At 40.2% G+C, this 19,050-nt stretch overlaps 1 protein-coding gene across 1 annotated transcript in view; it reads left to right on the forward strand.

Moving 5' to 3' along the window:
• The window catches only part of TBC1D19 (TBC1 domain family member 19), a 147,325-nt gene that overhangs the window by 94,642 nt on the left and 33,633 nt on the right, over positions 1-19,050 (forward strand). Inside the window, exons 14-15 of the mRNA XM_052642094.1 lie at positions 9,945-10,029; positions 13,468-13,512. Coding sequence (XP_052498054.1) covers positions 9,945-10,029; positions 13,468-13,512 — 130 coding nt within the window. The remainder of the gene's footprint in view (positions 1-9,944; positions 10,030-13,467; positions 13,513-19,050) is intronic.

The raw sequence follows: 19,050 nt of genomic DNA on the forward strand, positions 1-19,050 counted from the left end.
CCTCCTGAAGGAGAATCTGGGCCTGTGTTACACGGATACACAGGCACTCTTCTGTCTTCTGAGGGACTCATGTTAGTTACCTGAATTTTTTTAAGCAACAGCATTGAACATTATAGAAATAACATTTTGAGTAATAAGTCAGTTTTTTAGTATTCCAAAGTTTAGCATTTATTTTGTGTGAAATTCTTAAAAATACTTAGTTGCGCTGAAAATTTTAAATTATGTCAGAGTTTTAAAATTTGTTCAAACAGAAGACAACCCTTTATTCCATGTAAGTAAATTGGGTCGTTTGACAATTTAGTTTCAGATTTGAGTACTTAATGATATCATGACAACCTATAAAAGTTGACTTGTCCAAAGTATATAAAGTACTTACAGGGGAGAACTTTTGAATGTAAAGAGAAGACATAGGAATTACTCTTTCTGTTTTCTGACAAATTCTCCATATGCTTGGCTTATCTAGCATATGCTTAGTAGAAATACTGACATATTAGGATATGCCATTTTGTTGTTGCTGCTGTTTAGTCACTGTCATACCTAACCCTTTTGCAGCCCCATGGACTGTAGGCCACCAGGATCCTCTGTCTGTGGGATTTCCCAGGCAAGAATGCTGGAGTAGGTTGCCATCTCCTTCTCCAGGGGGTCTTCCTCATCCAAGAATCAAACCCGCGTCTCCTGCATTGGCAGGTGGATTCTTTATCACCAAGCCACCAGAGAAGCTAGGATATGCCATAGTTAGAAATATTTTAATGCCATTGAATGGAGTTTAAGAAAGGCCCAGGTGCAATCAGATGTCCTTTATTCATGTATTCATGTATTCATGTCAAATTATGGAGTGTCTGTTCTGTTACAGGCACTGCATAAGAAAATGTTTATTAAGCTCACATTTTAGTGAAAAATGAGGGAAAGGCAAATATACAGTTATAATTTGATAAATGTTCTGATAGAGGTTTATGCAATGTTCCATGCAAATACAATTAAAGGGGAAATAAATTCTGGGAGTAGTTCAGCTTAGTGGTGGCTTTAGAATAGAAATGTTATAAGAAATGTCTGGTTCTTTTTCCTTTATCTTAAAATTTTTTTAACTTTTTATAGAAGTGTGGTTGACATATTATATTATTTTTAGATATACAATATAGTGACTTGACATTTATATACATTACAAATTGATCACCATAATAAGTCTAGTAACTGTCACTATACAAAGTTATTCCAGTTATTGTTGACTGTATTCCCTGTGCTATACATTACATCCTCATGATTTATTTCTTTTATAACTGGAATCTTGTTCCTCTTAATCCTCTTCACCTATTTTGTTCAGCCCCCCCACCCCTGGCTGTGTATCTATGAATCTATTGCTGTTTTGTTTGTCCATTTGTGGGTTGTTTTTTTTAAGATTCCACATGTAAATGAAATCATTTGGTATTTTTTTTCCTCTGAGGAAATGTCTGGTTCTTAAAAGACAAAGAGTTAGGAGAATGGGAAAAGCAAAAATAAGCATGCGCCATATGCACATGGTGATTAATGAGGAGAGATTAGCTTCGCATGGTGGTGAACAGCTCTGGCAGTTCAGGCTAGCCTTAACAAGCGCTTGAGGTAGAACAAGGCCTGTGTGAACAGAGAACAAATGTGAGACGTGTCAGTACCATGCTGCTGCTAAGTCGCTTCCGTCGTGTCCGACTCTGTGCGACCCCATAGACGGCAGCCCACCAGGCTCCCCCATCCCTGGGATTCTCCAGGCAAGAACACTGGAGTGGGTTGCCATTTCCTTCTCCAATGCATGAAAGTGAAAAGTGAAAGTGAGGTCGCCCAGTCGTGTCTGACTCCTAGCGACCCCATGGACTGCAGCCCACCAGGCTCCTCCAGCCATGGGATTTTCCAGGCAATAGTACTGGAGTGGGGTGCCATTGCCTTCTCCATCAGTACCATGACTTACCATTATAATCACTTCATCTTCAATGCATGTTCAACTCGCTTGCCCTTCTCCTGCTTTCTAGTAGTAATCACCTGGCAAAACCTTAATCCTGGTTAAGTACGGCTATCCACCGATTCTGTGGCTACAGTGTGCGTTTGAAAGTGGCTGGAGAAAAACATGCAACCATGATAACTGGTTTTATTTAAATTCATGGACAAGAACCTCAAGAAAGTCCTTTTCTTTGGCATTTCTACTTCATTTCCCTAGTCAAATTTTCATCCGTTCTCCTAGAAGACTTCTCATACCTCCCCTCTCTTCAAATCTCCACCTCTTCTGTCTCAGCTAATGACTCTGAGTCCTGTTTCTGAAAAAAATAAAAGCTCTGAGAACAACCCCCCAAAGACACACACACACATACTTCCACCACCACCTGTATTCCTCGTACCTGCATCTACACCAATATACTCAGCTCCCTTTCTCTTATTATGGATACATTATCCATGCTTTATTTATAACAAAACCAATCCTTGCATTTGGACACTGAAACTCATTTCCCCTTGGTACTCAAAAGCAATGAAATTGTTAGTTTTTCCATCGTCAGTTTTCCTGTCTCTATCGGATCACTCCTCTCACTATACAAATGTGCTATTATTTCTCTCATCTGAGAAAAAAAGCAAAAAAAAAGTGAAACAAAAATCTTCCCTGATTCTTCATCGCATCCAGCTAATGCACCATTCCCCTATTCCCTGAGTTGGTGAAAGTTCTATTTTTAAATCTGTAGATACTGTTTCTAAGTCTTATCCTCCTGTTCTCTCTTGAACCTTCCTTAATGAGTCTTTTTCTCTTCCAACCTATCCCACTAAACTTATTTCATGTTGCTGAATCCAGTGATCATTTCCCATTTCTCACCTTACTTTATCTGTTTGGTCACCCAATCACACCCTCTCTTGGATTCTCCCTCTTCATTGGCTTCTAGGATATCATGCTCTCAGGTTTCCTTCTATCTTACTAGCTGGCACTCTCATTCAGCTTTGCTGGTTTCTCTTTATTTTCCTGTCTTACCCTGGAGTACCCCAAGATAAGCCATTGAACCTCTTTTTTCCCCCTGTTCTTGCCATTGGTGATCTCGTTTATTCTCATGACTTTAAATACCATACATTTATTCTCATGACTTTAAATACTATACACTGACACCTCCCAAATTTATGTTTGTCTTGTCTTTTTGGTCTTTTTGGACCTCTCCCTTCAACTCCAGGCTTGTGCACCTAGTCCCAGGGAGCTGTTACTTGGCCCAAACTCTTATTATTACCCCAGATCCATTTCCTGACCACTTTTAAGTTCCTGATTAAAATACACATCAAACTTTTACTAATATATACATGTGAGCATGCATTATCCCTCTTGTCTGCATTATTTTCCTCTGTAGCACTTACCACCAAATAACATACAATATATTTCACTTTTTCCCCTCTATCTCCCTTCACAAAACCATAAACACTGTAAGGACAGGGATTTGGGATTTTTTTTTCATTCATTTCATTCTCAGTCTTTAGAACCATGCGTGCCACATAGTAGATGTTCAAGTAAATACTTGAAGGAGGGAGGGAGGGAGGGAGGGAGGGAGGGATGAAGAGAAGGAGAAGGAAAGAAGGAAGGGAGGGAGAGAGGAAAGAAGAAAGAAACTGTCAAAGGTAGAGTCAGGAGGATTTTGGTGACTGGCTAAATATGCATGTTGAGCGAGAAGGAAGAATCAAGAATGCCTGAGTCTGCAGGCTTTGGATAGTTCTAAGTATTGGGCTTCCAAGATGGCACTAGTGGTAAAGAACTCTCCTGCCAGTGCAGGAGACTCAAGAGATGTGGGTTTGATCCCTGCGTCAGGAAGATGCCCTGGAGGAGGGCATGGCAGTCCACTCCAGTATTCTTGCCTGGAGAATCCCATGGAGAGAGGAGCCTGATAGGCTATGATCCATAGGGTCGCAAAGAGTTGGACACAACTAAAGTGACTTAGCATGCATAGAAGTTAAGATCAGAAACACAGGAAGAATGAATAACATTAGAAATCAAGGGAACAGGTCAGAGAAGGATTTTTAAGGTGTATTTTTCTCTGTAAGAATGTGATAAGAGGATGAGAGTCCTTAGCCAAGCATGAAACTAAACCAGAAGTCTGTTTATTTTTCTCCCAGTATTCTCTGATTGGAAGTGAGATTATCAGCACTATCTTGATCATTTACTTAGAGAGTGCTTATTAGGTGCCAAGAACTGCTCTAGATGCTTTATGTACTTTATAGCCAGTTCTTACAACAGGTAGCCTTATTTGTGTTTTATAGATGAAGAAGCAGAGGCTCAGAGCTCAAACTATACCTTATAGCTACCAGGACCCAGGCTAGGTCTATTCCATTTCAAAGCCTTGTAAGCCTAATTGCTCTTTGGTTTATGAAAATTTAAATTAGGGCAGAGGGCTTCAAAAAGTGATTCTTGAAATTTTATCATTTGAAAATTCTCCAGATTAGCTTGGATAAAAATACAAGACGCACCACAAATTTTAAAATTGTGCAATAATTGTAAGTTAAACTGATTTTTCCAACAGATGTACATCATTTCTTATATGCTTTTTATTACATTAATAACTTATTTCTCAGAAACATTAGTTATAAATGTCTTTTCAAAAACTAAAGAAAGCTTTAGTCCATGTAGATCTTTTGCAGCTGTATGTAGAACTGTTAGGTGTAATTCTGCTATAAAACTGTAGTTCAGACTTACACATGCAGCTTATGCTTACACTCCCAACTTTTCTAAATGAAGTAAATCATTGCATATGTAATCTCATCCACATAAAGTTCAATTTTTACTTAATTAGTGAGTAATCAAAGTTGAATTTTTCAATTTGATTGAAACTGTCATCTTCATACAGTCACAACATTTCTAGCAAATGTACAGTTGAACTGTAACTTCATTACAGATACAAAATTGGATCTCAGAAGTTAAAACAGCTCAGGTTAAGATAGGAGTTGGCAGCTCGCTGCGTGCATGCTGGGGTTGCATGTCAGTACAGAATGTGTAACATCCCATCTCTGGCTTATCAGAGTCACGCTACAGTCACTGATGTTCTCTCAAGAGCAGTTTCAGATATCTTGTCTTCTCTAAGGCAATAGGGATTTGAGGGGTATATATTTAAGCACAGAACTTCTCCTAACATTACTATGTTCCCACCAGTTTCAAAGAGAAAGTTAATACAAACATTTCTTTAGGAACTGTCTTCCCTCTAGGCAATGATAGAAGGATATTTGTAAGTATACTTCCTTTTGCATTATTTATTTGTATTTATTTATTTTATTTGTATTAGTTTATTAGTAGTTATTTATTGTTACATTAATTGTATAATTTTATTAGTTATATTAGTTGTATTAGCTGATTGGTGCTGCTATAACAAATTAACATAAATTTAGTGGCTTAAAACAAATATATTCTCCTACAGTTCTGTCTGAAGATTGGAAGTTTTTTGAAATGAGCTTTAGTGGGCTAAAATCAAGCTGTTATCAGGGCTGTCTGTGTTTCTTCCAGAGGCTCTGGAAAAAGAGTACCTTTCCTTGAATAAGAAAAATTAAGTTATAGATACCAGAAAGGATACAAAATAATTATCAAATATAGGAATTAATTGAAAACCATTAGAATTATAATTCAGTTAAATACCTGTTTACCAAATAAAATATTGAAATCATTTATTCTTTTAAATATGAGAAATAATAATTTGGTATATATAATGTAAAGAGCCAGGCAACATAAGTCCTCTATTCCTAAAGAGGGTCTGGGCCGCGTGACCTAGTGGCCACTGCAGACTGCCAGCGTCTTAGTCCCCATCATTGTCATAATCTTCTGCAGGGCTTCCCTGCCTCTGCCCTTGCCTCCCCCGACCCCCCACCGCACCCCCCACCTCCCACGGCCAGTTCTCTTCATAGTTACTAGAGGAATCCTTATAAAGTAAGTTAGATCATTTCATTATTCTGCTGAAAACTTTGCAGTGGAGCTGAACTTCACTCCCAATAAAAGCCAAGATCCTGACAATGCCTGGCATAATTTGGCCTCTCTTCCTCTCTCACATATCTCTTTCCACTCATCTGCTCCAGCCACGCTTCGTTTTCTCCAGCACATCAGGCACACTTCTGCCTTAGCACCGCTGCCATTATTGGCTTTTCTGCCTGGCATGCTCTTCCCCCTGATATCTAAATGTTAATATCCTCAAGTTCTTTCAGGTCTTCCATCAGATATTACCTTCTCAATGAAGTTCACCCTGATTGTTCTCTTTAAAATGGCAGTTCCCTTCCTTATCAATCCTGGGATTTCTTTGGAAGGAATGATGCTAAAGCTGAAACTCCAATACTTTGGCCACCTCATGCGAAGAGTTGACTCATTGGAAAAGACTTTGATGCTGGGAGAGATTGGGGGCAGGAGGAGAAGGGGACAACCAAGGATGAGATGGCTGGATGGCATCACTGACTCGATGAACGCGAGTGTGAATGAACTCTGGGAGTTGGTGATGGACAGGGAGGCCTGGCGTGCTGTGATTCATGGGGTCTCAAAGAGTCGGACATGACTGAGCGACTGAACTGAACTGAACTGATCCCCCCTTTACTTTGTTCTTGTAGCAGTCACCAACCAATATGTTATATAATGTAATTACTTATAACGTTTGCTATTTATCTCCCCCCCCACCCCCGCCCCAATCAGGCTCCTTAAGGGAGGTTTTTTGTTTATCTGTCTGTTTCCTTTGTCATATCCCAAGCACCAGAGCACAGAGGGGTGAAACTGATTAAGAGTTGCAGCAGGTTGAATGAGTGTTGGTCAACCTTCGATCTGTAGGAGTCAGGTAGGAGTGACTAGAGAACTAGAGAGGCATCTTTCAAAAAGATAATGGCTGAGAATTTTCCAGAAATGAGCATAAACAAAATTTCACAGTGAAGAAACATGGTGGTCTTAAGCCATAGAAATAAAAACAAACCTGAAATTAAATATACTGGGGGGAAAACTATAGAATATGGAATAAAATTTAAAGTCGTAGCAGTAGTAGTAATGACTGCAGCTAACATTGTAATAATACGTACTCACCATGTATTAGGCACTGCTTTAAGCACTCTATGTATATTAATTAAGTCCTACAGTAGACTTTGAAGTAGATATTAATATTGTATATGTATGGCATAGAGGAAACTGAGACTCTAAGAAGGCCAGTAACTTCCCTGCTATCACACATCTAGTAAGTGGTAGGGCTATATTTTGGACTCCAGCAATTTAGTTTCAACATAAATTTCAGATGAGCTAATGATTTTACTACCAAATGATTTTATCAAATTGCTAAATAAAATTTCCTGATTTTGTCAGGAGGCAGTAGATTATACTGTTGGTTGTTGTTTGGTTAGTCACAGAGTCATGACCGGCTCTTTGTGACCCCATGGACTGTAACTCACCAGTCTCCTCTGTACATGGGATTTCCCGGGCAAGAATACTGGAATGAGTTGCCATTTCCTTCTCCAGGCAATCTTCCCAACCCAGGGATCGAACCCAGGTCTCCTGCACTGGCAGGCAGATTCTTTACCACTGAGCCACCTGGGATACTGTGGCAACATGTAAATCCAAAAATCTCAGCAACTTAAGACAACAGAGGTTTATTTCTTGCTCATGATCATATTAACCCCAGATAGGGTGGGGACGTAGTTCTATCATCCTCACTCTAGGACTTAGGTTAACAGCATAACCACTGTCTGGGACACTGATGGTTTCTGTGCAGAGGGAAAGTGGGACCCTGGTTAACTACTCTGGTTCTTAGAGCTTCCATTTGGAAACTTTGAAATGATGCATACCAATTTCATTGAGTAAAGAGCAAATCTCATGGCCACACCTAACACCAAAGTGGACAAAAAATATAAGCTGACATATGTTCTCAAAGAGAAAGAGCCAGAAATATTTGATGATAAACACCATTTACCTCATAGTTTAGGGGAATATGTATAGTAGACTATTATAAATGAGGGAAGGGACTTTCCAAGGATGAAAGTATTGGTAGATTTGAGCATATAAAAATTAAAAATAACTGTGTCAAAGATAATTAACAAATCATTGAGCAGAGCCATTTATAACATATAATTTGACCATAGGTTAGTGTCCTTAATATGTAAAAATTTAAATCAATAATTTAAAAAACATCCATTTTAAAAGGGACGAAGATGATGAACTGGAAAATAATGAAAGAAATGCAAATGGAAACGTGGTCAACCTCATTAGTAACTAAAGCACGGTGCCATATTTTTTTAACCTATAAGATGATAATAAACCATTTTGATGAGAGAAAGAGAAAATATGTACTATCTTATTGCTGTCCATGTTAAAAACAAAAGCAAAATCTTTCTGAAAGGCAGCTTTGCTATGTGTGTGAAGAGCTTTAGATTTAAAATGCCCATCACTTTGACCAGACAGCTAGTCCAGTTTTAGAAATTTAAATAAATGTGTACATAAATATTTAGCTATAAAGAAGTCCACTGCAGCATTGTTTATAGCTGGGGAAAAGTAGAAATAATTAAATGTTCAACAATAAAAGGTTATATATTATTCATCTGCACAGTGGAATATTCTGCAATGTTAAAAATGTGGGTAGAAAATACTTATAATATTGAAATAGAGTATAGGATAGTATGCATTATCCTATTTTGTTTGAAAATGTATATGTGTATGTATAAGAACAATCTGAAAGGATACACATTAAAATATTAACATTGGTGGGGTTGTAGGTGTTTTTTCTTTCTTTGACTATTTGTATATCTAACTTTTTCTGATTTCTGTCATGAACATGTATTGCTCGTGTAGTCTTTTACAATAAGAACAAGTTAGTGGCAGTGGTCAGTATATGTCTTGCCTTTGGGCCTGACTGATGCCCAGTCTCCATATCTATCCTGTTTCTAAAGCTGGGCCCCTTCCTTGTGCCTTGAAACCATGGTTCCTCTCTCCATTCGGTCCTGCTGCTAGTCCAACCCTACTTTGTGGCATCTGCCTTTTCTGTTACTCCCAAATTCTTTTCTCAGTGACGTTTTTTGAATCCCACATCTTTCAATACCAGGACCCAGATTTCCTATCACTAATCCTCTTCCTGGACGTCCCTGGTGGCTCAGATGGTAAAGCGTCTGTCTACAATGCGGGGGACCTGGATTCGATCCCTGGGTTGGGAAGATCCCCTGGAGAAGGAAATGGCAGTCCACTCCAGTATTGTTGCCTGGAAGATCCCATGGACAGAGGAGCCTGGTACACTACAGTCTATGGGGTCACAAAGAGTCGGACACGACTGAGCAACTTCACTTCACTTTACTTCAGTCCTCTTCCTGGGGATTGGTCCCCTGTGCCAGAATTCCAAGCTGAAATCCACAGTTCAGATCCTCTTACTGGACATCTTTGATTTTGACTGTCTGTCCTGTTTTCACCGCCAGGTAGAGTGGTCAGGACAGGCAGCTTCTAACGTATGTTGGGCCGCCACTTGTTCTACTGCCGCTAGCCTCTTCTAGATACTTGCGTTGCCTTCCCCCACCTCTGACATGCCCACTGCCAGCAGCCGCATCCCAGCAATGAGGCTGGTTCCAGTTTCCTGCACTTTCCAAACTGCTGTATGCCACTAGAGTTACCAGGGGTTCCCCCTCTACATTCTTTATCTTATTGAATTTCTCTCAGTTGTTCGTTTTTCCAGGTAGAAAATACACTAATCAACTGGGTAATACAGAATCAACTGGTATGCAGCAGCTAGCATTTTCTCCTGTTGTTCAAGGTTTAGGTAACTTAACAGTGAGAAACCTTTGGATGAACTTGGCCCATCACACTTGGTTATCTTAACACTCACCATAGGTGTACCAGTAGAGGGCACTCTTCCCATTGGCAGGTACTGTACTGAACTCGAGGAAGTCTGTCTACCTCAGTACCTCCTAAGCACACATAGCAATGAATTACCTGTTATAAAACAGTGCTTAATTGTTTTTTTTTCCAATGTTGTACCCAGGTATTACTTTGTTTTTCCAGAGATACATCTGTATTGAGTCATTTTGCATACAACAGTGCTTCACCACCGAAATCATACATAAGAGGTAAACTTTTCTTAATTAAAGGAAGTATTCTTCAGCACTTACATAATCATACCAGGACTGTTCATTTTATAGCATATAGTGTTTTCAAAATTTTTATTGTAAATTATTTAAAAAGATATCTCTCAAGTTATTGTAACCATCCTTTTACTCCCAAGCAGCTTATCACAAATCACAGGAAAGTGGATCCCCAAAACAGCGTTTAAAGTTACCTTCTTTATTTTTCCTGTTTGCATTATCCTCTGTTGCAGTTTTTGGCATATATGTTGACTTTTATTCCCCCTTCCCGCTAAGACTTTATCATTTGAATTTGCTTTTTCTGCTTTTTTTTGCCTTCTTTATTCCTTCTCTCAGTGTTACCCCACACTTAAAAGTTTGATATAATTTATATGCAATTAGCATTCTGATTTCTAGTTAGTGCTTTCTCATCTCTGTCCCTAGCTGCCTACAAAAGAATGCTAGTTCAGTATGCTGCTGTCGTCACCTGACAGCTGAGCCAATGGTCAGCCGAAAGACTTTCCCCTGATTTCTCATTTTTATTAAGTAGTGAACTCCCAGCACTGAAAGCTTATGAACCTATTGTGTGTGGTTTTTCTGCTGTTCCCATAAAGAAGGAAGCTGTTTGCCTGTATCTCCTAAGTCCGACTGTCTGCCTGATTACCACAACCCCTGCCCTAAGACAGGCCCACATTCCCAGGGCTGGGATCAGGCTCCCCTCGAACCTGGGGGCTCTCTCAGTTACATTGCTTCTGCACGGAATTGGTAGAAACATTTGGTTTGCTTGTTTGCTTCTTTAACATCATCTGCTGAAAAACTGATTGTAGAACTTAATTATCTAATGGACTCACCTCTAAATTCAGCCAGGATTTTAAGGCCCTGTCTTAACCTACCTAACTTTGGCTCCCTGTTTATTCCACATTACCGCATATTCATTCTAAATCTCTATATATTCCCTACACATGGAAGGACTCCTTTTCCTTCACCCCCAAAATTATAGGTTCTTGAAGAACTAGTCTATATCTCACAGTATCAGAAAAACTGAGGTTATTTCCTTCTATGTAGGGAAAAACCCAGTTCTTTCCTACTGTGTTTCCCAGTAGTGTGTTTACTACTCACACAAAACACTTCACTTCTGACACTTTTGTTTACATGTATGTGGGAGTTTTGCCCCACAATAACAAGCAAGTCTTGGCATCACCTGGGTATCCTATGGTTTAACTCAATTCTAATACTGTCTACCTAGAGATGGTGTCAGATCCTATAGGTTGTTGCCTGTGCTTCTGACCAACTGGCTATAGGTTGGAGGTTCCAACCAACCCCACTTTGGGTTTGATTAATTTTCTAGGGTGGCCCACAGAGCTCAGGGAAACATGTACTTGTATTTATCAGCTTGTTAAAGGATATGATAAAGAATACAAATGAACAACCAGATGAAGAGATACATAGAGCTAGCTCTGGGAGGGTCATGAGCACAGGAGTTTCTGTCCCTGTGGAATTGGGGTGTGTTATCGTCCCAGTGTTGACCTGTTTGCCCACCTGAAAGCTCTTCGAACCCCCTACTGTTGGGGTTTGAGTCTTCCTCACATTTTTTGAAAGTCACTTAGTCGTGTCTGACTCTTTGCAACCCGATGGACTGTAGCCTGCCAGGCTCCTCTGTCCATGAAATTTTCCAGGCAAGAATACTGGAGTGGGTATCCATTCCCTTCTTCAGATCTTCCCAACCCAGGGATCAAACCCAGGTCTCCCACATTGCAGGTGGATTCTTTACCATCTGAGCTACCAGGGAAGCCCACACAGGCATAATCAATTATTAAATACCATTGCCAGTCCTTCTAGAGTATGGGGGGGTGAGGCTGAAAATTCCAAGCTTCTAACCATGGCTTGGTCTTTCTGGTGACAAGCCCCCATTCAGGAGCCCACTCAGGTCACTCCAATAGAACAAAGATACTCTTAATGCTAGTTTCATTTAGGAACTGACAAGGGTTTCAGAAGCCTTGTATCAGGGACAGCATCAAAGACAAATGCTAGCATAAGAGATGCTCCTAGTGCTCTTATCAAACCTAGGAAATATCAAGGATTTCAGCAGCTCTGTGCCAGCAACAAGGGGCAGAGACCAATTATACATTCTCTGTTATCTCTTACTCACCAAGTTCACTAATGTCTCATCAATTTCCCTCTCCTCTAAACCTCTAAAGCACTTAAAGCCTGTGCCAGAAAATTCAGCAAACATATCTTAATGTTCCCTGTTTTAGTCTGGAGTATACGCCCTGTGATTTGAGGACCATATTTCACATCTGCGCTGTTTGCCTCTTGGCACCTAGCCCAGTATTGAGCACTCAGCAGGTATTCTCTATCATCCCTCCCTCCAGAAACCTATCAACCTACCATCTATCTATCATTTCATTTTCTTCTTACTCACAAGATCAGTCCTTGTCTCCACCTTAACCTAAACTGCTCGTCCAGTTCTCCATTTTTTCTCTGCCACCATTCCCAACAAGAAATACAAAAATTGTTTCAGTTAAAATCTTGCCTTAAAGTCAAATGCAAAAATGCATATGTCTTTTCAGTAGACACAACAGTGTTGGAAAAACTGTCGAGATAAACATTACCTACTTTTTCACACTTCAGTGGAAGGTGGGGAAAACCTTAGACCTTTAAATGTTTTGAAGAAAAAAATGTTTTAACTCCTTTAAACATTTAATTATAGTGAATATACTTTAATTTTCTGAGACAATCTTGATTTCAAATATTTATTCTGTGACCCAGACAGTAAAGAATCTGCCTGCAGTGCAGGAGACCCAGATTTGATCCCTGGGTCAGGAAGATCCCCTAGAGAGGGGAATAGCAACCCACTCCAGTATTCTTGCCTAGAGAATCCCATGGACAGAGGAACCTGGCGGGCTATGGTCCACAGAGTCACAAAGAGTTGGACATGACTAAGCAACTTTTACACTTTAGACCATATTAATTGTTTAAGGACTCAGAAAATATGACCACTGTCCAGTGATAGATATTTAATTTAAACTCTTCTGCCCATTCCATAAAAGTGATAAACTAATGAGGTATTACAAAGCTTAGACTTACTTTAATGCAAAAATAGAATTACTTATAATTAATACAACAATTCTGTGCTTACAAATAGATGCTGCTCTTCTTAAGTGCTTAAGAAGCTTGAAAACATTTGTTTTTTAAATTATTTGCATCACTTACCTTGTACTTAAGTTTTCATTATTAACCTTCATTGATAAAAGGATTTGCTGATACCAAAAGATTGGCTGGCATATTTTCAAATTAATTTCTTATCATGAAATGAAAGGAGATTGTACTATAGTAGTTTTTAAAATTCCATTAATTATTAGTATATTCACAAAATTAGTTAATTTTTAAAGTTTTTTCTATTTTATTTAACAATACTGGAACTCTGTGTTTTTTCCCTTACAGGAAAACTGGGACTAGAAGAATATGCTGTCTTTTATCCACCAAATGGTAAGAGTAATGTTATTGCTTCCTCTAGTGGGAAATAGGAAAATTGCAACTTTTTATAATAGGAATGTGACTTTATTATTCTCTATCTTTAAATGAACAATAATTTATCATCTAAAATAAACTTTCTGTAAAATAACTCTTCTAATGAATTTTTCCATATTTGTGCTAGGTTTGTGCTGAACTGTGCACATCCTTTCTGATTTCCGTTGAGACCAGTAGTAGTATTTGTGAGCAAGCTAAGACTCAGGTGTCTAAGTGCAGGGCATTTAGCTTTCCTCTGAAGGACACTAACTCATCTGTCCAGTACCTTCCTGGGGCTTTTTTGGAGCAGGGCCCTAATGAGTGGATTGCCGTGTGTTGCACTTTGTTGTTCTCATGGTTTGACAAGTGTGGTGGTGGCGGTGGTGGTCGTGTGTGACTCTTGAGATCCTGTGGACTGTAGCCTGCCAGGCTCATCTGTCTATGGGATTCTCCAGGTGAGAATACTGGAGTGGGTTGCCATTTCCTTCTCCAGAGGATCTTCCCCACCCAGGAATCAAACCCAGGTTTCCTGCATTGCAGGCAGATTCTTTACCGACGGAGCTAGGAGGGAAGCCTCTTGACAAGTGTAGTATTTATGAAATAAAAAATATTTCAAGAACTGTAACTCCAAAAATGTGTATTTTGATTAACGTGATCAAATGTATAATGACTCCTTTTGAAATTCTTAGTTTTAAAGATATGCTCCTTGGAAAAGCACTATATAGCAGTCCTTATTATGATAATATAAAGTGGCATCCTGAAGAAATTCTTGTACTCCAGCAGAGTTAAGAACATGGGCTTTGTAATCCTGTAGACCTGGGTTCAGATCCCAGTTCTTTCAGCTCACCCTATGACCTTGGGTAAGTTATGCATTTCTCCAGGGTAACAGATTAAAGGAGATACGCTGTGTGAAACAGCACAGTCCTGGATGTGAGGTTTGTGCTCAACAAATGCGAGTTACAAGCTGTGCTTGGCTTCCTTATTGACCAACCGACATGAAACTCACAGACAGTGCCGAGAAAGCACAAGGCTGTCTCCTTGTACCTCTCAGTGTGCGGTCCCACTTCTGTCCCAGGCCATCCTCCTCTGCCCCTCCTTGAGCACTGGAGTTCCAGTGGCCCACCTCACCCTCGTTCTGCTGCTCTTTTTTTCCCCCTGTGCAGCTCTTCTTTTCACACATTTTTCTAGGACTTCTTATCTGCTCTCTTGCTTCTGTTTGTTAATTGCTCTTGTATTTGTCAATTCAGTTCTGACTTCTACATTATGTAACTCAAACTTAACATGTCTTAAGCTGAATTAAATTAATTTTCATATTTATAAAAGAAAAACAAAATTAAATTTAAAAAAACAGAACAACAACAACAAAAACCCAAATACTGAACTATTTCTCAGTTAAGTGTGCTTGCCAGTCATTCAAGGCCTAACATCTGGTAGTCATCATGATTCTTTTCAGTCTTGGATCCTCTTCCTCCAACAAATCATGAGGATATTCCAATTTCATCTTGAAAACCCATTTGGGACCCTCGTGGCATCATCATAACTACTACCTTGCCCTCATTCAGCCTTTAGATGCAGAGTCAGAGAAGGCAGTGGCACTCCTCTCCAGTGCTCTTGCCTGGAAAATCCCATGGATGGAGGAGCCTGGTGAGCTACAGTCCATGGGGTCACTAAGAGTTGGACACGGCTAAGCAACTTCACTTTCACTTTTCACTTTCCTGCATTAGAGAAGGAAATGGCAACCCAATCCGGTGTTCTTACCTTGAGAATCCCAGGGACGGGGGAGCCTGATGGGCTGCCATCTATGAGGTCACACAGAGTTGGACACAACTGAAGTGACTTAGCAGCAGCAGCAGCAGATGTAGAGTCCATCATGAGAAATGCTGGGCTGGAGGAAGCACAAGCTGGAGTCAAGGTTGCTGGGAGAAATATCAAGAACCTCAGATATGCAGATGACACCACCCTTATGGCAGAAAGTGAAGAGGATTTAAAGAGCCTCTTGATGAAAGTGAAAGAGGAAAGTGAAAAAGTTGGCTTAAAGCTCAACATTCAGAAAACGAAGATCATGGTATCTGGTCCCATCACTTCATAGCAAATAGATGGGGAAACAGTGGAAACAATGGCTGACTTTATTTTTCTGGGCTCCCAAGTCACTGCAGATGGTGACTGCAGCCATGAAATTAAAAGATGCTTACTCCTTGGAAGGAAAGTTATGACCAACCTAGACAGCATATTAAAAAGCAGAGACATTACTTGGTCAACAAAGGTCTGTCTAGTCAAGGCTATGGTTTTTCCAGTGGTCATGTATGGATGTGAGAGTTGGACTATAAAGAAAAGCTGAGCGCCGAAGAATTAATGCTTTTGAACTGTGGTGTTGGAGAAGACTCTTGAGAGTCCCTTGGACTACAAGGAGATCCAACCAGTCCATCCTAAAGGAGATCAGTCCTGGGTGTTCATTGTAAGGACTGATGTTGAATCTGAAACTCCAATACTTTGGCCACCTGATGCGAAGAGCTGAGTCGTTGGAAAAGACCCTGATGCTGGGAAAGATTGAGGGCAGGAGGAGAAGGGAACGACAGAGGATGAGATGGTTGGATGGCGTCACTGACTCAATGGACATGGGTTTGCGTGGGCTCCAGGAGTTGGTGATGGACAGGGAGGCCTAGCGTGCTGCGGTTCATGGGGTCACAAAGAGTCGGACACGACTGAGTGACTGAACTGAACTGAACTGAGACACCTAACTGGTTTCCCTTCCTCCAGGCTTTTCTAGCCTTGTTCTGTTTTTCTCAGTGCTGTCTGAGTTATATATCTAAAAGGAAAATCTGAAATTTGTCATTTTTCTCCCTAAAGTTTTCCTAATGGCTCTGCATTTCTTTATAAGCAATATCGAAGCCTCTCAGCAAGCATAAGGTCCCTCTTGACTCTGGCCCCTTCTCAGTCTAACTCCTAGCTTCATTTCTCACAATTTCCTATTTTACTGTTTAAAAAATCACAAAATATCAAATTAGCAATTCTTTACACGGGCATACTCTCGCAGAAGCAGTATGCTGCTTCCTTCCTCATTATCTCGCCTGGTCCTGTGATTGCAATAGCTCACTCAGCATTTCTTCACCTGGTTGCCCTCCAGGTTCAGCTTAGGCATGATCGTCTTCAGGAACCTTTCCCTGGATCCCCAGGTGAGGTTAAGGGCCCTTCTAGACTCTCATAGTACCCACTGTGAAAATCTTTGCTATCTCACATTATATTTTCTAGGCATTGGTTGTTTATGCTTTATAACCCCCTCTACATTGCAGGCCTTGTGAGGTTCAGGACTGTAGCATTCATTTTTGTTCCTCCAGGATCTCATTGTAGTACGACTTTAATGAGTATTTAAAAAGCCAAATTAGAGCCTTTTTAATTTTAACATGTATGTGTAACCTTTGTTACATCTGTCTCCCCAGAAACTTAATTTTATAGTATATAGGGATTGAAAAATAAAAAATAATTATCTCTGAAGGGCCAAATGAGATGTCCATGGAATCAAATTCCTTTCCTCTATTCATAGAAGAGCTTTTCCAACTTAGTTTAGCATATATTGGCTTTTATTTGACACACATGCCTAACAAACTTGGTTTGCAGGTTTTTATGCCCCTGTAAAAAAAAAAAAAAAGAAGAGTGAAAAGAAGCTGATACAGATTCAGTTCAGTTCAGTTCAGTTGCTCAGTCGTGTCTGACCCTTTGCGACCCCATGAATTGCAGCACGCCAGGCCTCCCTGTCCATCACCAACTCCCAGAGTTCACTCAGACTCACGTCCATTGAGTCAGTGATGCCATCCAGCCATCTCATCCTCTGTCGTCCCCTTCTCCTCCTGCCCCTAATCCCTCCCAGCGTCAGAGTCTTTTCCAATGAGTCAGCTCTTCGCATGAGGTGGCCAAAGTACTGGAGTTTCAGCTTTAGCATCATTCCTTCCAAAGAAATCCCAGGGCTGATCTCCTTTAGGATGGACTGGTTGGATCTCCTTGCAGTCCAAGGGACTCTCAAGAGTCTTCTCCAACACCACAGTTCAAAAGCATCAATTCTTCGGCGCTCAGCCTTCTTCACAGTCCAACTCTCACATCCATACATGACCACAGGAAAAACCATAGCCTTGACTAGATGGACCTTAGTCGGCAAAGTAATGTCTCTGCTTTTGAATATGCTATCTAGGTTGGTCATAACTTTTCATAACAAAAGAGTAAGCATCTTTTAATTTCATGGCTGCAGTCACCATCTGCAGTGATTTTGGAGCACCCCAAAATAAAGTCTGACACTGTTTCCACTGTTTCCTCATCTATTTCCCATGAAGTGATGGGACCAGATGCCATGATCTTCGTTTTCTGAATGTTGAGCTTTAAGCCAACTTTTTCACTCTCCACTTTCACTTTCATCAAGAGGCTCTTTAGTTCCTCTTCACTTTCTGCCATAAGGGTGGTGTCATCTGCATATCTGAGGTTATTGATATTTCTCCCGGTAATCTTGATTCCAGCTTGTGTTTCTCCCAGTCCAGCATTTCTCATGATGTACTCTGCATATAAGTTAAATAAGCAGGGTGACAATATACAGCCTTGACGTACTCCTTTTCCTGTTTGAAACCAGTCTGTTGTTCCATGTCCAGCTCTAACTGTTGCTTCCTGACCTGTCACAGATTTCTCAAGAGGCAGGTCAGGTGGTCTGGTATTCCCATCTCTTTCAGAATTTTCCACAGTTTATTGTGATCCACACAGTCAAAGGCTTTGGCATAGTCAATAAAGCAGAAATAGATGTTTTTCTGGAACTCTCTTCCTTTTTCCATGATCCAGCGGATGTTGGCAATTTGATCTCTGTTTCCTCTGCCTTTTCTAAAACCAGCTTGAACTGGTTTTAGAAGTTCACTGGTTCTGGAAGTTCACGGTTCACATACTGCTGAAGCCTGGCTTGGAGAATTTTGAGCATTACTTTACTAGCATGTGAGATGAGTGCAACTGTGCGGTAGTTTGAGCATTCTTTGGCATCGCCTTTCTTTGGGATTGGAATGAAAACTGACCTTTTCCAGTCCTGAGGCCACTGCTGAGTTTTCCAAATTTGCTGGCATATTGAGTGCTGCACTTTCACAGCATCATCTTTCAGGATTTGAAATAGCTCAATAAGAATTCCATCACCTCCACTGGCTTTGTTCATAGTGATGCTTTCTAAGGCCCACTTGACTTCACATTCCAGGATGTCTGGCTCTAGATGAGTGATCAGACCATTGTGATTATCTAGGTCGTGAAGATCTTTTTTGTACAGTTCTTAGATTGGAGAATGACTAACAACAGTAGAAGTGAAAATCAGAGACCTCACAAAGGAAAATAGAAAAGCTATAAAACAGCATATTAAAGCATACCCGCAAACCAGTCTGGGACCATTTTATGTAAAAGCCAATAGCCCTCTTTTCTTTAAAAAAGTATCATTATGTTGTAACACATTATATAGTATTTTGAGACTTTTATAATGAGCTTAAGGCACCAAGAAAAAAAAATTGT

Source organism: Budorcas taxicolor, chromosome 6 (genome assembly GCF_023091745.1).
Source record: "Budorcas taxicolor isolate Tak-1 chromosome 6, Takin1.1, whole genome shotgun sequence".
Lineage (NCBI taxonomy): Eukaryota > Metazoa > Chordata > Mammalia > Artiodactyla > Bovidae > Budorcas > Budorcas taxicolor.